Raw genomic sequence first — 15,356 nt, 5'->3', positions numbered from 1 at the left:
GATTTATGAATGTTTGTTGTTGCTTATTTACACAACATGAGTATTTTTTCTCTTTCCCTTTTTCTCATTACACTGTCCAGCTTTGTTCATTCTAATCACCTCTTAAAGATGCTGTTTTTAGTTTGGACTTTGCCCAAATCCATTGGTAATATAATATGTCTACATCTTGTATACGTTAATGATAATCTTTTCTACTTCTATTAACTTCTAGCTCTCAAATCATTATAGTTTTCAAGAGCATGTCTGCCAAATCATTGGCCAAAGTGCAGGCCATCTCAATTTGGAATGAGCTTTGACCTCCGTCTGGTGAGAGCCGCCTCTCTTTGAAAGCCCTCTCCTGCTGAGATGTAATTGCAAACCCACTCTCATTATCTTAACACTCAGTTATCTGAGGATGTCTGTCACAAACTCATGGTGTTTCATGAATAGGACAATTTATTAATTAAATGACAATTCAAGCTCCAGCCTTCTTGAAGTATCAGGCCTTTATACATATATTACGTATATTTTAATAGGCTGTCAAAAGTTTAGAATAATTAAGTTTCTGAAAGTCTCAAAACCGATTTCTTTATGTACATAATTATGCAATAAATATAAAGCATAAATATACTCTTGGAGATCTTGTAAACCATTAAAAAACTATAGCTTTTTATTTAATGTCAAGTAGATATTTAAAAAACGTCTTTAAATTGTTGATGATTTTGAATGTTAAACTGATATCTTAAAGACGTACACTGCCAGTCAAAATCATTAAGCTCACCAAGGTTGCAATTAATTAAAATATATAATATATTCATTATAAAATATATGCAAATAGAAAAAAGTTCATTGTAAAAATATTTCACAATAATGGTGTTTTTGCTATATATATACCTTTGGTTACCTCCTGCATGGTACCGCAACGATCCCATTCATCTGGTTTTCAGCTGCGCCTGTCGCACCTCAACAACGTCGTCTGGACACTGCCGGGAATATTGGGAATATGTAGCAACAGAAATGTAAAACATCGAGTGGATCACAGTGTACTGTGGAGCTTACAGAGACTTCCACCATCAGCTCTGTCTTCTGCCACTATGGATTTATTCAACACACAATCCCTCACCAGTGAATCCCTGCTCATCCATGACCATATTTTGGATAAAGGACTGGATTTCATGTGTCTAGTGGAAACTTGGCACAAAACGAGATCACTCAGTGCTCAATGAAGCCTGCCCCCAGGGCTATGGCTACATGGAAAGAGCCTATTGCTCCAGACGTGAGGGTGGTTTGGCTGTCATTCTTCGGGATGAACTGAAACTTTCTCTCCTGCCACTGCCTGATCTTACCTCAATGGAATGTTTAGCCTCCAAATGTAAACCCTCATGACAGTTCTTCTCATATACCGTCCCCCCAAACCAAACATTTCTCTGAAATTCATGATCTTCTCACATCACTCTGTTCCATGTCAACCAGACTTGTTATTCTTGGTGATTTTAATATCCATATTGACAAACCCTCCTGTTATTTTGCAACAACATGTGAAGGGTCCTATGCACATCAAGAGCCACACCTTAGATTTGGTCATCACTGACGCGGCTCCCATACGCAGACTGGAGGTAAACGATCTGGGTGTGTCTGGCCACAAGTTGGTCTCTATGGCCATTACATTTTCGGCGCCTATTATCAGACCCAAGCACCAAAAATCTTTCCGGAGCTGGAAACAAATTGACACAACACCATCACTGTAGACCTTCAACAAAACATCAACTGCCCAGTATCTGCAACAGTGGACGGACTGGTGGATCACTATAATACAGATCTGAGCAGTGTTTTTGACCTCCATGCTCCAATCAGGACACGGGTAGGCATCTTTGAATGCTCTGCTCCCTGGTTCAGACAAACTGAGGGCCGAATCCTGGAACACCGCTGTAAACAGTCTGGTCAAACTGTTCACAAGCTTGCCTTCCGTGACCATCAAAAAGCTTATCTTATGTTCTTGAAGGGTCCACGCTCTCAGTTCTATTCCAACCTCATCAATAAAAATACTGGAAACACTAAGCAGCTTTTTTCCACAGTAAACAATCTCCTGAAGCCGAAGTCATCTTCATCCATTAAAACCACAGTGGAGCTATGCAACAGCTTCATTGACTTTTTTTAGATCTAAAGTCAATAACATTCGCTCTTTATTATCTGCCTCTTCCTCCCTGTCTCCCCTATCATCCAACCAGTCGCCCAGGAGATTGCCATCCCTTCCACACTTTACTGAGGTCCAGCAGAGCCACGCTGAAGAAACCATTAAAAAAAATGAAGCTGTCCACCTGCACCTTGGATCCTATCCCGACTGTTGTGCTCAAGTCGTTCATTCCCATTGTCAGCCCAATAATCACCCAGTTTGTTAATCTTTCTCACGTCCCTCTTGCCGTTAAAGCTGCTGTCATCCGTCCTACGAAACCAACCCTAGACCCTGAGTTCCTTGCTAATTAAAGGCCGATCTCCAACCTCATCTTCCTGTCAAAGGTTCTACAGAAGGAAGCCGCCTTTCAGCACCAAAACCATCTAAAAAACAACAACTTATTTGAGATATTTCAATCAGGTTTTCGCTCAGCCCACAGCACAGAAACAGCTTTGCTTAGGGTGACAAATGACCTTCTTATGACAGCTGATTCAGGATCACCATCACTGCTCATTCTCCTTGACCTATCAGCGGCATTCGATGGAGTGGACCATACCATCCTCCTGTACCGCCTTCATAATACAGTTGGACTATTGGGATCCATTGAAATCCTCCCCTGCACCCTCAGATCACCAGGTCACCTGCTTCTTCAAGTTCCCACCACCAGGCTTCATACCATATGAGACTGAGCTTTCTGCTCGGCTTTGGAACCACCTTCCCAGTGAGCTGAGAGCAGTACCGACCCTGGACCAGTTTAAAGCTAAACTGAAGACTTTTTGGTTCAGAAAGGATTGTATGTGTTGATTGTTTGTATTATTCTATATTTTTACTTTTTATTCATTTTTGTTTATTTTTCCCTTTTTCATTTGTTGCACTTTGAGATTCTTCATAATAAAAAGTACGTTATAAATAAAATCTATTATTATTATTATTATTATTATTATTATTATTATTATTATTATTATTATCATTATTATTGTTGTTGTTATTATTGTGAAATATTTTTACAATTTAAAATAACTTTTTTTCTATTTGAATATATTTCAGAAAAAACTTTCTATTTCAGATGCTCTTTTGAACGTTTTATTCAAGGAAAAAAAACAGATTTGTTACACAACTGTTTTTAACATTGATAATAATAATAATACATATTTCTTGAGCAGCAAACTGGCATTTTCGAATTATTTCTGAAGGATCATGTGACTCAAAAGACTGGAGTAGGCTAATGATGCTGAAAATGTAGCTTTGAATCACAGAAATAAATTAGGCTAAAATATATTCAAATAGAAAAAAGTTAATTTAAATTGTAAAAATATTTCACAATAATACTGTTTTTGCGGTATTTTTTGATCAAATGTTTTAGTAAATCAAAACAATATTATATAACACTAACATAACCACAGGGAATAACGTGACCCGCACACGCCCCTGCATAATCGCCAATCCAGTCCCTCGACCCTCACACGCGCCGCGCGTATAAAGGTTTTGTTGAGGAAACACTCTCATTACGTTAACCTAAACTATTTGCACCAAGAGAGCTCTGTTCTGTTCACTCTTCTGTGATCTCAGGGACCCAGTATCTCATCGTCAGCCATACCCGGTGTGCGCATGGCTTCCCACATGCAGAACGACAGCAGTTTTGCCGGTTTCCAGCCGCTCTTTAAATCGTTCGCCACAGATGCGATACACGTTGGTTCAGAGCCGGGGCAGTGGAACTCTATGGCCGTAGTGCCTCCCATTTCACTGTCTACCACCTTTAAACAGCACGGTCCGGGAAAACACGCGGTAAACTGTGTGGGGTTGACATTGACATTATATTAGCCTAGTATTGTTTGGCATTAGTTTTAGCATTATTTGAGTTTATTGAGATTGTGCGCTGTGAACGCACTGTTCGACCGGTAACGTTACTGTTTACTGCTGTGATGTGAAAACAAGTTTTAACTGAAAGCAACCGTTGAATTACTTGTATGAATTTATATTAACATATGCTAATAAAGGTAACTACATAAGTAGCGTATCTCACAGGTTTTGATTTTTAAAGTTGTTAAATATATAATTTATCTGCAGATAAATGTGTCTCATGTGTCTCAACACATATCCTGCTGTTTACTAGTTTTAGATGGGCTGGTTTAGAGGGGCTTTGGACAGTTTCAGCTAGACACGAAGACTTACAAACATTAGGCTGGCTGAAGGGATAGTTCACCCCAAAATTTAAATTATCACTTAGTCATGATCAAGTTATTCCAAACCTGTATACATTTATTTGTTCTGCTGAACACAATGGAAGATATTTGGAAGATTTTTTGTAACCAAGCAGATCTTGACAACCATTGACAAGTTTTTTTATTCTCTCTCCCCATATGGTATCTTCTGATTTGTTAAGCAGAAGAAATAAATTCATGCAGGTTTGGAACAATTTGAGGGTGAGTAAATGATGACAGAATTTTCTTATATATAAGATAAATATATAACTTCTTGGCTTTACTTTGTTTGAAGATCATAACCACAAGCCAGACCTATTTGTGTAAAAATTGGATAATTAAATTTACTTGATATTAAACAACACAACAGGTTGAGGTCAAACACTTTTATTAAAATATATTTATTATGCTCCTCTGAAAATGTGTAACTAGCTGTAGCTGGTTTAAGATGGTCTTAGCTGATTCAAACTGGCCTCCAAGCAACCAAACTCCTCTAACTAGTCAATAGAAAATAATATTTAGGATATGTTTTCTGAATGGTGGTTACAGAATACATCAACAAGGATGCTGCAAGTTGACTATTTACTCAATCACATGAGTCATGAGAGCAGCCAGGTGGTGAAAGCACGTTTGTTTGAGAACTGTCTCTCTTCATAAAGACCACAAACTAACTGTATTGACTATACCTTGACAAAGACATTTTAACTTATTCTTAAATGTCATTTTTAGTATTTAAAAGCGTAGTATTTTGAATTAAACACTTTTTTTCCTCTGTTTTTATCTGCCAGGGTTTTGAGTACAGCAGGTGTAGAAATCCCACAAGAAACTGTCTTGAGAAAGCGGTTGCTGCTTTGGATGGTGCACAATACTGTGAGTGCATCACCAACACAAAACAATTTATATTTTAAATGACAATGCCATAAACCTAAAGCTCTGATTGACTTTCCTAATAGGTTTCGCTCTTGCATCTGGATCTGCAGCGACTTCTGTCATTACGCATCTTTTTAAGGCCGGAGATGGAATTTTGTGCATGAATGATGTTTATGGAGGTGAGTTACTGCTCCTAATAATGAATAATACAAATCAACTATTGCACTTGATAGAAAAGAGAGTAAAAAGCTGAGTTTTAGCTGAGAGAGATACAGAGTCTGTCATATTTCCCCCCACCAGGAACTAACCAATATTTCAGAAAAATTGCTTCGGAATATGGCCTTGATGTCTGTTTTGTTGACCTCACAAAGCTAGAGGAGCTAAAAGTAGCTCTAAAACCAAACACAAAGGTACACCTGGCAAAGAAAGCTGGTCTTTTTTTCCCAGTTTTTTTTTTTCTTTTGCAGTAAATATAGCTCTACATTTGACATAATTACTGTGTAAAAGTGGGTGGAAGGGGAAATATTTGCTCTGAAAATTAAACCCGACAGCATGCAGTATATAATAATTAGCTCTGATAATTACTACTTGAACTAAAACTCGGTAGTAAATATCCCAATTTTTTCAGATGCTTTGGATCGAAACACCTACAAACCCTACTATGAAGGTTGTGGACATTCAGGGCTGTTCAGATATTGTCCATGAGCACAACAAGAACACAATTGTTGTTGTGGACAACACTTTCATGTCAGCCTACTTCCAGGTACACACATTTATTTGGATGGTCTTTAAATGACTTGAGTAGATAAGTAAGGGCATGAAAGACAATTTAAAATTGAGTTAACTATGTTAAAAGTACATTGAAATAAGCATAGCATACAATACTTGTTTAAAAAAAAATCAGTGCAAGGATTTCCATTATGTAGAAACTATATATATTTACCATTTTTCTCTTTGCTGGAACAGCGCCCACTTGCAGTTGGAGCAGACATCTGCATGTACTCTGCATCAAAATACATGAACGGTAACCACAAATAGAAATGAGATAACTTTTATAAAAAATGTGCTTGATCAAAGTACTGTGTTAAAGTATTGTGTAATTCCAGGACACACTGATGTCGTCATGGGGTTGATTTCTCTAAACCGCGAGGACCTCTATGAACGGCTCAAGTTTTTGCAGAGTGGTAAGGCTCTACTGAATCTAAACAGGAACCTTTAAAGTTTGTGTGACAATCTGTCTGATGACATCCTTATTTTTCATCTTTTCTTTTTATGGCATGACTTGGTGACTCAAGATCAAAAGGGCTGTAGTGTAGAAGTGTATTTCACAAACAGTTTATAGCATAATATTAATAAGAGAAGTTTATTAGCGTTTGAAATAATGCCAAATTATTGGGCAGTACTAACCATAGAGAACAAACTGCTTCCGTTTTATATAGAAATAAAATGTAGAGGCCCATTGCATTTTTCGCAATAGATGATGGGTGCATACTCATTTGGTACAATATTTTTAATTTGGACAGATGCATCTTTGAGCTTGAAGAAAAATAATGATTTTATTGTCAGATTTTAATGCTGATTTGAAATATAATCTTAACAAACCATAATGTGTACAATCAAGAATCTGTTTATGAAGTGCTGAACCTGATTGCTGATTACTATCAGCTTTTAATTTTATTTAATGAGATAATTGCAAAGCCATGGAATCATAGACCACTGAGCCTATCACCAAAGAGTGTTAAAGTTTCAGTTCAATGTTATAATATACATAAATATGCAGAATATGTTGAACAACCCTTTTGGGGGTCTTTTGTAAGGGATAAGAAAAATGTCTTTCATTCACTTGTCTTCAGGTGAAGGTAATAACGAAAGGTTATCACCTGTAGTCTCATTAGGTATGTAAAACGTAATTTATGCACATTTCCTTGCACTCCCTCTGTATTTCGAAGTGCATAGCTCAAGAGAAATTGTCAGGAAAAACCATTTGCTCACTGCATATTATTGCTACATACTTCATTTTAATGTCATTTTTAATCATGTGTCTTAATGTGTTTAATTTGAGCAAACTATAATTTTATCAACTTCATCATACCTCCCGACTGTTACAGTCCTGATGTGGTGATTACCATTGTTCTTTCTGTTAGGTGCTTACATGTAGCAATATATCACATTGCAGATTTTTCCCTGTCTGTATCACTGAAAATGAGCTTGAATCATTTGTATAGCAGAAGTTGAAGGTTTATTTCCATTTCTGTTCCCCTATCTTCAATACAGAGCTTGGGGCAGTTCCCTCTCCATTTGACTGCTATATGTGCAACCGAGGTCTGAAGACACTGCACCTGAGAATGAAGCAGCACTTTAAGAACGCACTGGCAGCGGCACAGTTTCTAGAGGCTGACCCAAGAGTGGACAGTGTCAACTTCCCAGGTGTCTGTGATGCTTTACAAGGGTAGATGTAGAGTAATGTAATTTTACCACAGGATGTCTGTGATATTTAAGGGTTACTTCAGCGATTAGCATATGGCTTTGTATCAGTAGAAACCCTGGAGTATATTTAAATGATTGAAGGAGGCGTGGTTTTGGAGACGCTCTGAAGGGAGGGTGGAATCTCATGCTTTAAAAGCTAGCTTGCTTTTACTAGACTCTGAAAATTGCCTACCCTACCTTTAATGTATTTTTAAAAAGTTTCTTATGATCAAAAAGGCTGCATTTATTTACAAATAATAAATATAATTTATAAAAAATTGTGTACAAATAGTAATATTATCATTTAGAAATTATTATTTAAAAAGTTATTTATTCGTGATGGCAGGATTTTCAGCAGCCTTTTCTCCAGTCTTCAGTGTCACACAATCCTTAAGAAAACAATCTAATATGCTTATTGAGTGCTCAAGAAATTATTATTATTATTATTATTAATCATGGTTGAAAATTGGTTTTACTGCTTAATGTTTTTGTGGAAACAGATATAACAGAGAAATTCTTTCAGGAGTCTATGAATAGTAGGTTTTTGTATTTTTTTGTTACAATGTAAAAGTCTTTACAATCACTGTTAATTTGTTTAATTTGTCCTTGCTGAATACAAATATAAAAAAAAATCTTACTGATATCAAACTTTTGATTAGTAGTATAGTGACCTCATTAGTATTATGCCACCTGTGGGCAACCTAACTGACATTGAAAGTTTCTAGTCAGACATGATTAACTCTAAATCATCTTTTTTTTAATTTCAGGTCTTCCATCTCACCCTCAGCATGAGCTGACTAAGCGACAGTGCACAGGCTGTCCTGGGATGATCACTTTCTACATCAAAGGGAAACTGGAGCACGCCTCAACTTTCCTCAGCAATCTGAAGGTGCTTTGAAGCTTCCTATTGTTTGAAAATCTTTTCTGTCCTACATTTGTAAAGAATCTATGTTGTATTTTGCATTTCAGTTGTTTGCACTTGCTGAAAGTCTTGGGGGTTTTGAGAGTCTAGCAGAGCACCCGTAAGTACTGAGCACATTACTATCCAAATCCACTGACTGTTCTGAAGGATTTGATTTAAATCCAGAGCATATAGGAAAGAACTATTAAGTATATTCCCTTTTGTATATAAAACAAGTATGCCAGGTATACCATTATTTCAGATGGCCACAAGGAGGCGCAAGCACGTTAATGTTGTACGTTAAAGGAAATTGTAGAAACAACACTTCTGTTGTCCAAGCATTTTGCGTCATTGTAGAACATTATTCAGCAAGAACTAATGGAACATATCTTTAGGCTATTGTCGTCAGCCTTCAATATAAAAAACAAAGTTAAGGTTAACCACCAGATGGCTTTTGAAACATAATTTTGATGGATTATTAATACTTATGGTTCACGTTCACAAGTAATTCACTAGAATGCAAGTGATAATGTCACAATCTCGTTACATCGTCTTGATATCGCACTGCACCAATGTTACCATGATTTGTTCTGGAAAACTGATCGATCAAAAACTTGTTTCGAGAGGACATTTTATCAAACTCCATTTCCCATGGTGCACTTTTCTTTTCCAGAGCGATTATGACTCATTCTTCAGTGCCTGAGAATGAGAGGAAAGAGCTGGGAATCAGTGATACACTCATTCGTCTGTCGGTGGGCCTGGAGGATGAGGAAGATATTATTGCAGACCTAGACCAAGCCCTCGCTGCTGCAGTGAGTGTTTCACAACACATTTGTGCACATAAATATGAATTATATACACATTTAGGGAATATATTCATAAATAATTATTCAGAAAGGAAGAATTCATTTGATGAAAATGACAGTAAAGACATTTATAATGTTACAAAATATTTCCATTTTGAACTTATTAATGAATTCTAAAAAATATTGATAATATTAATACATTTTCCTGCATATTAGTACCAAATCAGCATATTAGAATAACTACTGAAGAATCATGTGACATTTAAATTAAAAAGAAAACCGTTATTTTAAATGGTAATATCTCTAAATATTACTGTATTTATCAAATAACTGCAGCCTTGGTGAGCATAGAAGACTTATTTATAAAAATGTAAAATGAAAAATTTATAACATAATTACAGTGTAAACACAGGGCTCTATCATATACCGGGCAAAATGCGACACCAGGCGTGACACAAGTGTTTTTTGTTAGTTTCAGCCCGACGCAGTTATCATTTTCAACTCCAGTGCCACATTGTTTAAATAGCAAATGCACTCGCGCTCATCTGGTTTCCCATGGGCGTACTGGTCTGAAAAACGGTGTGTTTAGGCACATTGTTGGCGTGTTTCTATTTTGAGGCAACTGACATAGACTTCACCATTGACCAACAAAAGCCTGGTCTAAAGTCAATATCGCAGTATGTTTTATGTTATTTGAAGGTTGTGTTATTAATATGTGCCAATAGGTGGGTGCACAATGTGTGTATAATCTGCTTATTACACACACAAGGATGCGCAGCAGCACACAAACATGCCAAATATTACAAATAAAAGGATTACAATGTAAAAGATTATTGTTGTGTACATAAAAATAATGTCATAATGGATAGTGATTGCTTTTATCAGAATTACCAATAATGACCAATATAATTGGCTACTTATTTAACCAATCATAGCAATGTACACATGTATTTAAACTGGCTCATCAGTTTGAGGGTGTCTATATTCTGCCATGTAAATAGCGAATCCGCCATGGTGCAAAGCGCAACTGGCTTTTAAAGGGAATGAAAGCTGAGACTGATTGGTTTATTGCACGTTAAGCCCAAAACACACCCATGATTCATTAAGAGACTAGGTACAACCCTTTTTGACCATGCGGCGGCACGCTGTCTCACTCGTCCCAAATAGATCTACAGATGGCTATTGCATTGTGTATATGATACTGATGTTATTATCTCCATTCTAAACGCATTATACATAGGCCTTATCATGTGCATTTCTATTTGTAGAGCTTTATTTTCTGACCAAAGGTTATTTTGTGTTTAATGGTGCATCCGCATGTAAATAGTTGTTATTCCCTGAAATATGGCAATTTTTTTTAACCGTGCGTCAACACTGAGATCCCTTCGGCCCATAAAGTTCAGCGAGCCATCTCTAAGAGCACAGGCTATTTTCCTGCTCTCTAAAGTGCACAGAAAAACAAGTTTCTGGGAAATAAAGATAAATCAGCTCAGGTCAGAGTCTGAGAATTATCCCCATAGAAACATATTTGTGAGGAGAAAGCTAGGAGTTTGTGGGCTGTGCGGTGCTTTGCTCTGTGCAGTGTCTTGGGAAGCATGTTCACTCTATTGGACACGTCTTTAATCGTGATGTCGCAGCATTGCAGATGTGTGAGTGGGTGCTTTTTAGGGAGCAAAGGTACTGAAGTATAGGTTGATCTGGGGCCGTATTCACAAAACATCTTAAGGCTAAAAGTAACTTGCTGATTTAGGAGAAACTCTTATAAATAATAATCATGTCAGTCCTAATTTTAGGACTCCTAATTTTTCATCTAATAGTATTTCACAAAGCATTTTAGCACTAAATCCAGCTCCTAAATCTGTGAAAAGTTAAGGGTAGTCATTAGTCAAGAGGACGCCTAAGTCACTAAGACCAAATCACAAACAATCTTAAAAAAGGGCTGGTGCTGGCAATCCATCCAAAGACACTGTACACCATTGAGGCATTAGGTGATATAGTCTTGGCTGCAGAGCCTTCTCCCCTTATAAATGCAATAAATATTTTGATTTATAGATTTTAATCTGCGACAGCAAACATAAAGGTTAATTTGTGTACAGGCAAAATGCATGGAGAATAAAACAGAGCGCTTTTAAAGGTGCGCTTTTTTTTATTTAGCTGCATCTAGTGGTGAGGTTGTGAATTGCGCACCCCCCTCCCTTTCAAAGCACAGAGCATCCATCCATCCATCCATCCCATCCATCCATATTTTATAGAAAATGAACACTTTGCTTATAGAAGATTGTGGCAGACCCAAATCATTACTGCAACATAGTTGCATTTTTCCAGGTGCTAACTGTTTTAATGTAGTAATTACTTCCATTTCTGGCACTATGGCATTTCTACTCTCTGACTGAGATGTTTGAGTGTGTCTCTAATAAGATTGGTCACAAACATGATTACTGTATCATAATAAACAGGCAAAAATGCCAAAAATAAATCTTTGGAAATAAACAATATAAAAAATGACCTGTGGCCGTTGTTTCATGAGTTCACATTTACAAATTATCAAACAGATCACTGAGCACTGAGCTCAGAATTTAGCCCAAACCCAGAGTACTCCCCCATATCCCGACCCCAGCTTGGAGTAACCAGCCAAGAGTGGGGAGTCGGGGCGGTGGAGAGATGCAGAAAAACTGTCTAGGTAATTGTTCACCCTAAGACTTGTAATATGTGCTAACAAAGTAAATAAGATCGATTTTGATTTCATGATGACTTTAAATGCAAATATCTCCCTTTGCTTTAAACTTTGAACATTGTAACAGCAACATTACACACTAGCTAAAGTTAGAAAAGTGTAATAGTGTTTTACCACCCCTTTAAAGGACAACTCTGGGGAATTTTTAAGTTGATCTTGATCGCTATACCTTTGTCTATTAAAAAAAAAAAAAAACGGATTGGTGCTTGCAACACGGAGTTATTACAGTTTATGCACAGAGCCAGTCAGCTAAAACGGCAGCTATGGGGCGTAAACGTTAAGGGTGTCTTTGTGCCTCTTAACAGACACAAAATGCAATTAAAATGTCTGTCCAACATGATAAGGGCCCTTACATGACAACGAGATGCATTTAGCCACTTAGCCATTGTTTAAATTCATCTAGTATTTTAGACGGCTAGTTGTAGTCTCGCGCTATAGTCCCGAGGGAACTCATTTAGCCGGAAAAAAGGCAAATAGTCCAGTTGGGAAGAGCATCGTGTGTAATGCATTATTATTTTATTACTGCACATCTTTCCTCAAGCCATGTGTGCCCAAATTGAAGGATGAATAAAGTTTACTTTACCTCCACAGTGGTTGCACCCGTCTTCGACCACAAAATGGCATTTTTCTTCACCCCGCTGTGTTGACCTGTATAAGTTAGTCATCCTTGTCAAAGTGTTCGCTGCAAATTTCCGCATTCTGTTGCTACAATTCGGAAAGGCAAAAACGCGAACCATTTCTTCTTCACTTGTGAGCCCGATCGTATCATCACTCTAGTGATGTCCGGTTCACGAGCGAATTGTTCTTTTTAGTGAACTGGTCGAACCGAGTTCTAATGGGACTATAGTGAGAATACAGCTAGCCGTCTAAAACAGGTGAATTTAAACAATGGCTAAGTGGCTAAACGCATCTCGTTGTCATGTAAGTGCCCTGTTCTTGTTGAACAGACATTTTAATTGCATTTTGTGTCTGTTAACAGGCACAAATACACCCTTTACGTTTATGCCCCCCAAAGATGCCGTTTTAGCTGAGTGGGGGCTCTGGGCATTAACTGTAACAGCTCCGTGTTGCAAGCACCAATCCGTTTTTTTTTTTCTATAGGCTGGACTCGCAAAGGTATAGCGATTAAGATTAACTTAAAAATTCCCCTGAGTTGTCCATTAAATCACTGACAGACACCTTCCCTATCAGCCTATCGCTGTGTGCATAGTAAGCATGTTGGCATCATCCATAGAAACAAAGTCAATCATGCTCTTTCTATTAGCTTAAGACTTCTGTCTATTCCTTAGTAAAAGTTGGTTTCACCAGAATAGGTTTTAAAAGGGAACTTCTTAAGAACTTTTACTATATAGGGGAACTCTTAGTGGTAATATAAAATGTTTTGTGAATATGCCCCTGATTTGTACACGGTGCATGCACCCTATAATTGTGAAAGTCTAGTGATCGTGTCTCGGAGGACTTCGTTTTCTGTCATAAATGAAATGCCAGCATTGCAATTCCACATCTGATTCCTGTAGATATGCTTTGCTGCTCATCTGAAGAGAATAGAAATGAAATCATGACTTGTATCCAATTGATATGCAAAAGCCCTCTGAGATCATTACAATAAGAGCGTTTGTAATTTGCGGTGTGTTTTAATTTGATGACATGTTCTGAGGGGGTGAATTCCATCAGGTCCTGGCACACAGTTTTCCTCTGAGAGTTATAGATCTTCAGTCTCCTCCATTCTTTCTGAAAACTGTAGGTTAATTATCTGCCATTTTGTGAGGTTAAGAGCTGTCTTTTTAGTTGTTGAAAAAAATGACTAAATATGCTAATGTTCACTGCATTTTTTTGAAACACTCATTGTGATGAGCCTCAAATTGCTTGGCCTGGTGTTGTTTCAACCATTTGGCAGAGACTGTGGGGCTCTCCTTATCAGCTAGATAGTGAATTGAGGACACACCTTCAGATATGTAGAGTCAAACCAACATTTATTCAGACACCTACAACATTTTCTCACATTATCAGTTTATTCACTATAGTATAGAAAATGGTAATAACATATGACAAGAATTCAGAACTTAAACTGTGTCAGAACAAATTCATCTTGATATTGTCAGATAACGTTGATAGAAATTTAAAGAATTACAATCAACCAATCAGCTGTCATTTGTTAAATTTAAGTACACTATTAATAACAGTTTCGGTTAACTAATTAATAAGCAGTGCTTACTTTTTTTCTGTCTGTGGTGTAAAAAGTTATTTTTTTTTCTTTAATTGCTAATACGACCTAAGCATGACCAAACAAAACATGGTCAGGTCAAAGTGCCTAAATGGTAGTCCACTGTAGGAAGAAATTTGGGGTGTACTATGGCACATTTTACTTTATTTTGCTATCCTCACTTACATAAATTAACTAGTGTCCTGCACCCACTAGTAAAAAAACTATATCTGGTGTATGAATAATGTCAGGGATGCCCAATCATGTTCCTGGAGATCTGCCTTCATGGAAAGTTTAGTTCCAGCCCTGATCAAACACAACTGAACCAGTTAATTAAGATTTTCATGAGAACTTAATTAGACTGATGTGTTGGACCCGGGTTGAAGCTAAATTCTCCAAATAGGTAGATCTTCAGGAACTGGAATGGGCAGCCCTGGATTATATTATTGCAATGGCACCTGTCAAGAGTTGGAGTTATATTTTTCAGAAAGTAAACAGTCAATTCTTGAATTTCATATGTTGGAGGCAGGAAAAGTCGGGAAGCAAAAAGAGAGTGATTTTTGACAATGGCCAAATAGTGATGGCTAGACAACTGGGTCAGAGCATTTCCAAAACGGCAAGTCTTCTTGAGTTCTCCTTGTAGTGATTAGTACTTGCCTACAGTAGTCCAAGGAAGCACAACAGGTGACCCGACATCAGGGTCATGGCTGCCCAAAGTGCACTGATGCGTGTGGGAAATGATGCTTCGCCCATATGGTCCAATTGCACTGAAGAGCTCCTGTTGCTCAAATTGCTGAAATATTAATGCTGCCTATTATAAGAAGATATCAGAAAAAAGTGCATCACAGTTTGCTGCATGGTGATGTGTAGCTGCAGGCCAGTCAGAGTGTCCACCACCAAAAGTGCCTACAATTGGCACTTGAGCATCAGATCTTGTCCATGGAGCAATGGAAGGTTGCCTTTGATGGATCACGTTTTCTTTTAGATCATGTGGATGGCCGGGTGCTTGTGTGTCAATTTCCT

The 15,356-nt window shown here is 37.5% G+C and overlaps 1 protein-coding gene across 2 annotated transcripts in view; it reads left to right on the top strand.

The window, feature by feature from the left end:
* The first annotated feature begins 3,602 nt into the window (after positions 1 to 3,602).
* LOC137094347 (cystathionine gamma-lyase-like) overlaps positions 3,603 to 15,356 on the top strand; it is a 35,917-nt gene continuing 24,163 nt past the window's right edge. The window contains exons 1-11 of one of the 2 annotated variants that reach the window (XM_067459935.1): positions 3,603 to 3,937; positions 5,142 to 5,223; positions 5,307 to 5,402; positions 5,524 to 5,633; positions 5,852 to 5,986; positions 6,190 to 6,247; positions 6,330 to 6,407; positions 7,498 to 7,650; positions 8,457 to 8,578; positions 8,659 to 8,711; positions 9,264 to 9,402. In XM_067459935.1, coding sequence (XP_067316036.1) covers positions 3,761 to 3,937; positions 5,142 to 5,223; positions 5,307 to 5,402; positions 5,524 to 5,633; positions 5,852 to 5,986; positions 6,190 to 6,247; positions 6,330 to 6,407; positions 7,498 to 7,650; positions 8,457 to 8,578; positions 8,659 to 8,711; positions 9,264 to 9,402 — 1,203 coding nt within the window. In that variant the 5' untranslated portion in view covers positions 3,603 to 3,760. The remainder of the gene's footprint in view (positions 3,938 to 5,141; positions 5,224 to 5,306; positions 5,403 to 5,523; positions 5,634 to 5,851; positions 5,987 to 6,189; positions 6,248 to 6,329; positions 6,408 to 7,497; positions 7,651 to 8,456; positions 8,579 to 8,658; positions 8,712 to 9,263; positions 9,403 to 15,356) is intronic. The other variant, XM_067459937.1, reaches the window with a different exon arrangement.

This window comes from Pseudorasbora parva, chromosome 12, assembly GCF_024679245.1.
Source record: "Pseudorasbora parva isolate DD20220531a chromosome 12, ASM2467924v1, whole genome shotgun sequence".
NCBI classification, from domain to species: domain Eukaryota; kingdom Metazoa; phylum Chordata; class Actinopteri; order Cypriniformes; family Gobionidae; genus Pseudorasbora; species Pseudorasbora parva.
Note: the sequence above shows the minus strand (reverse complement) of the source record. Positions and strands in the feature narration are given on the sequence as shown.